This window comes from Sinocyclocheilus rhinocerous, unplaced genomic scaffold (assembly GCF_001515625.1).
Source record: "Sinocyclocheilus rhinocerous isolate Xijiao unplaced genomic scaffold, SAMN03320098_v1.1 scaffold226, whole genome shotgun sequence".
NCBI lineage: Eukaryota > Metazoa > Chordata > Actinopteri > Cypriniformes > Cyprinidae > Sinocyclocheilus > Sinocyclocheilus rhinocerous.
Genome location: NW_015631726.1, coordinates 103,101 through 107,889, shown reverse-complemented (window position 1 = coordinate 107,889; position 4,789 = coordinate 103,101). Strand labels below are relative to the sequence as shown.

General features: G+C 35.2%; 1 protein-coding gene across 2 annotated transcripts in view; it reads right to left on the bottom strand.

Moving 5' to 3' along the window:
* The window catches only part of LOC107741900 (voltage-dependent L-type calcium channel subunit beta-4), a 30,058-nt gene that overhangs the window by 6,410 nt on the left and 18,859 nt on the right, over positions 1–4,789 (bottom strand). For both annotated transcript variants that reach the window (XM_016554695.1, XM_016554696.1), the window contains 3 exons: positions 1,493–1,609; positions 1,283–1,405; positions 1,059–1,186 (listed from right to left, as the gene is read on the bottom strand). In XM_016554695.1, the coding sequence (XP_016410181.1) occupies positions 1,059–1,186; positions 1,283–1,405; positions 1,493–1,609 (368 nt within the window). The remainder of the gene's footprint in view (positions 1–1,058; positions 1,187–1,282; positions 1,406–1,492; positions 1,610–4,789) is intronic.

Below are 4,789 nucleotides of genomic sequence, written 5' to 3'. Positions count from 1 at the left end.
TACTGACAGATAACTTGAGACTTACTGATATAAAAATGATAATTAAACTTTATTTGGCGTACTACTTGGGCACAATGCACATTTGTCTAAAATGTTTTTTTATGTCACTTTTGATGATGATTTTATGATCTTTGAATAATATCGTCCTTTAAATGCAAGATATTTAAAGTGTACCCGAAGTATACTTGCAATAGTTCCACTTTAGCACAATCAAATATACTTCAGTATATCTTTAGTTGGACTTCAGCACTACTTCCTCACAATTAAAGTGCATTAAGTACAAAATTTGTTGTTCCAATTTAGCAGACTTTAATCAGTTTAGTATACCAAAAGTACAGTTGCAGGGTATTTTTATTACATACGTAAATATGTAAATGTACTTAGCATGAAATAAATGTATTTCAAAGTATTTCATTTTAGTATATTTATTTTTCACAAGGGATGTAATATGTAAACATCTTGAAGGATCTATCTGGATCACTATTTTAGACATACTATGTTTTTCCTTTGTTAAGGAAAGAACAGCAGTAAAGTACAAATGCCTTTGTCCTTCAAACCCAAACATTTTATCTGAGAGAGTGGTGAGGTATGACTACTGCGTGACTCAACACTGCTGATCACTGCTGTTGAGAGAGAACACAGCATCTCATTCAAAGGGTTTGTGTGTGTCATTTCTTTCAATAAACACCTACAACTATGACCAATCATGCTCAGCACATGAAAGGACATTGCGCCAATTCCAAAATTAGTTGTCCCATGAATAATCACCTGTCCTGTTTTCTAAATAGAACAATGCTGCAATGAACAATGAGGTACAAGGGCATTTATAATCATCCTGAAATTTGGCTTTTGAAATTTGCACAGTGGAAATCTACCGCATTTTTCATTAACTTTCATTATATTCTTCTTTGACGAATAATGGCTAATAATTTACCACCAATGGCTTGTCAAGTAATACAATGGAAGACAGATTTGCATCTTTGTTTATTTAGCCTTCAAAACTGTTTAAGGCTTAGCGTAACACTCATTACTCATATTTTCCTCTAAGGCAGTCTTACCCATGGAAGCGGCCCCTTTTTTGCTCCTGCTGTAAGCGAATGTTCTCTAGTTTTAAGGGACTGGGGATGAAACCGATATCACAACCTTCCTTCACCAGTCGCCCAATCCACCAGTCATTGTTGTACTTCTGTGTAAATACACAGAGGGCAAAGGAATTTGTTTAAACTCCATTTATAAATGGACACAGCTAGACAGGCTCTCATTAAATAAATGCCCTCTTCACCTCCTTGATGTGAAGGAAGTCTTTAGCATCAAAGGAAATGGCAGTGCCAGCAACAGGAACATCCTCATCCAGGGCACCACAGTAGCTGACGTTTGTCCTCACGGCAAAGGCCACTGCTTTGGCCTGAGACAGATTTAAAGCACATATGAAGCATATATAAGAAAAATGGCATAGGTACAGTACAGGTAGCTCTGGTTAAGACAGTCTGACCTTTGCCCTCTCCAGCTGAATGGTGGCCTGCTGTTCTTTCTCCTGCCGGCCGCCCTGCTCCTCATCCAGAGAGACATCTGAGTCGGATGGTCTGCTAGTGTAGGAATCGGCGGAACCCTGCACACACATTGTGAATATCTATCAATTTATTGCCATTTACACAAAGCACCAATGTAAAACAACCCCAAGAATCCTAATCTAGATGATTTAGAGTGGATGTGTGCTGCACCACACAAAGGATATGTGGGAGGAATAGCCTTTACTTTGCTCTTGCTTGTCCATAATGACACACATTTGTATTACACACATAGTAATTTTATTGTTTTATCTGAATGGTTCAGACTGCATTAAAAGGATTTGTTTTAAATAACTATTCATTGCAGTGCATCAAGCAGAAGCTGCTAGTTTTAATAAGTTTTAATGTTAACGGGCTGGAATAAATGTTATTATGTAAACCTTAACAGCATAAAAAGCCTTAAAACAGAAGCAGCAGTAATAGAGAAATGACACATTATCAAGGAGAATGTGGTAAGCATGAATGAGTTTATGGGCTTGGGATGAAGGATAAATTAAAAGGATATTTAGTTATGTATCACTGCTATATTTCTTCCATCACTGAATAAAAACAGACAATTTCAGATTCTTAAATGTATCGCTATAATTATTATACACTACTAAGTTTGGAGCAGTAAGGTTTTTTTTTTAAAGAAATTAATACTTTTATTCAGTAAGGACTAGACTTGTGCAGGTATTCGGTAATGCGATATATCACGGTAATGAATATGCACGATATTGTTATCATGGGCACTTCTAAATATTCCGAATTTCGAATGCATTTTAACCTGTTCTACTGTATTATGACAGCACTTTTTTAAACTAAATTTCAATATCGTGATAATACCGAATACCGTGATAAAAGCATTAGCAATTAATCGCAACATGAAAATTTGATACCGGCATATCCCTAGTAAGGACACATTCAATTGATCAAAAGTAATAGTAGAAAAGATTTATAATGTCACAAGAGATTTAGATCTTAAATGAATGTTATTCTTTTGAACTTTCCATTCATCATAGAATACTGAAATGTTCACAGTTTCCACAAAAATATAAAGCAACACAACTCAATAATAAGAAATGTTTCTTGAGCAGCAAATCAGCATATTAGAATGATTTCTGAATGATCATGTGACATTCAGCTTTGCCACTACAGGAATGAATTACATCTGAAAATATATTAAAAGAGTAAACCATAATTTTAAATTGTAATATTATTTCAGTATTACTGTTTTTACTGTATTTTTATTCAAACAAACGCTATATATAAAACAATAAATGACAGGTAAAATACAAGAAATTCCACCATAACATAAATGTCAAGGCATTGAAGACGCACTCATCCCAGCTTGCATTCTGAGGAACCTGAAATTATGAATACAGAGTTAAATTCCTTTTAGACACTTCATACATTATCACAAACAGGCGACAAGGCAGATGTGACGCTTATCAATGAACCCCAGTCCGGTAAGAGTGCAGTAAACAGGTCTAATGCTGACTTCACAGTGTTTGCAAAGCTGAGAAATGCATGTGCAGATGTGGATGCACAGGCTGATGGAAGCATTGACGGAAACAAGACCAGATCAAATACAAAATGACTGAAGCTGACAGCCTCAAAGTCAGAAGTATGGATGTCTTAATCAAATGTATTATAGAGAGTGAAAAAGAGAGAGGGCAAATGGATCAAAAGTCCCATAGGAAAGACAAACCCCAAAGAGATCTTTTTTTGTTTAAATATCTATTTCTTTACCTAGACAACAATGAGATTAAATGGAGAGCATTTTGAGACTTTAAGCATATGCTTCTCAGATGTTTCTCCTGAGAAAAAAAAAATCCTAGTGATCTCAAAAATATTACAAAATATCCTCAGATTTACAAAAGTATGCAAGTCTGCAAAATATTTAAATAGGAACTAAAACATTTCTTATTGAATTCTTCCAAGAAAAAATCTTGCTATGATATCCATATTAATGTACAGTACTTACTGGAAGGGCCAAGTTTGCCCACCCCTGCTCTAGGTCAACAACTGTCTCTCGCTTGTGTCTATTTTGATTTCTTCAAAACAATTTATAGAGAACTTACAACATAAATAGTCTTTTATTTTCTCAGAATGGCAGGGAGCTACTGGTGAGATGAGTTTGGAGGAGTCAGTCTAAAACCAGAATGGCAATTTATTGAGAGCAAGATATGTAATGAATTCAAGAGCAACATGTGCTTTGATCTACTAATCAAAAGATTGTGCTCAAAGCTAACAGCCTTGAAGGTTCATTAACCCTGTAGTTGTGTCCCATAAGAACATACCAACTAATCTTATAATCCACTAGTATTCTCTTTATCACTGCAATACAGTCATCCAGAATTAAATACAGCCCTTTTTTTACTACAACACCAGCAATTACTGTTCATGCCATTAAAGGAATGTCAAAATTTACCGAATATGCAGGTTAATTACTTGTCGCAAAAAATAGTTTGGATATATTTCTCAGTAATAACAGTACATTAAAGCACTTACAAGGCTTACAAATTCACTGAGGTAAGGACAACTTCTACTTCATCTCAGATCCATCAAAAATAAGCGATTAACTGTCATCACCCTTAAAATCTGTCTGTGATCTTGTTTCACATTTGCTTAAAACATAAATCTGGGTAAGATATCTGATTTTACTCAGAAACCTTTTAAAAGTCATTAAAAAAATCTAAGTTTGGTGCATTACGGTTTATTGCATCCTTTGTACCATCCATGTATCATGTATGTATACCTTGTATTTTATGTTTCAGTCAAATATTTTAACAAATTTACTTAAAGGGGTCATATGATGCGATTTCAAGTTTTCATGTATATTGCTTTTTGTGTTTGAACAAAGTATATTCGCTTATGGGTTGAGAGATAAACCGGTAGAAATCAATCGTTTTGCGCGGCATGATGTAGGTTAAGATTTTCATTTAAACGCATTTTAAGCATTGTGGTTTAAAAAAAATTTAACTGTTCAGGGACATTAAGCAGTTGGGCAGAATTCATTTGGGCAAATGCGCGCGTTAAGACGGTCACGCCACACGCGGCCTGATTCGCGTGGCGTGCACCTGCTCGTACAGCGCCAGTCTAAACTTGAATTATTTTTCGCGCCTTGTGCTTAAACTTTCAAACGCACAGTTATGTCAAAATGTCTCCTCGTCAACACGGTCATTTGTGTCTTAAATGAACGTTAATAGTTAAATATAAAGCATGTGTAGTAGTAGGCT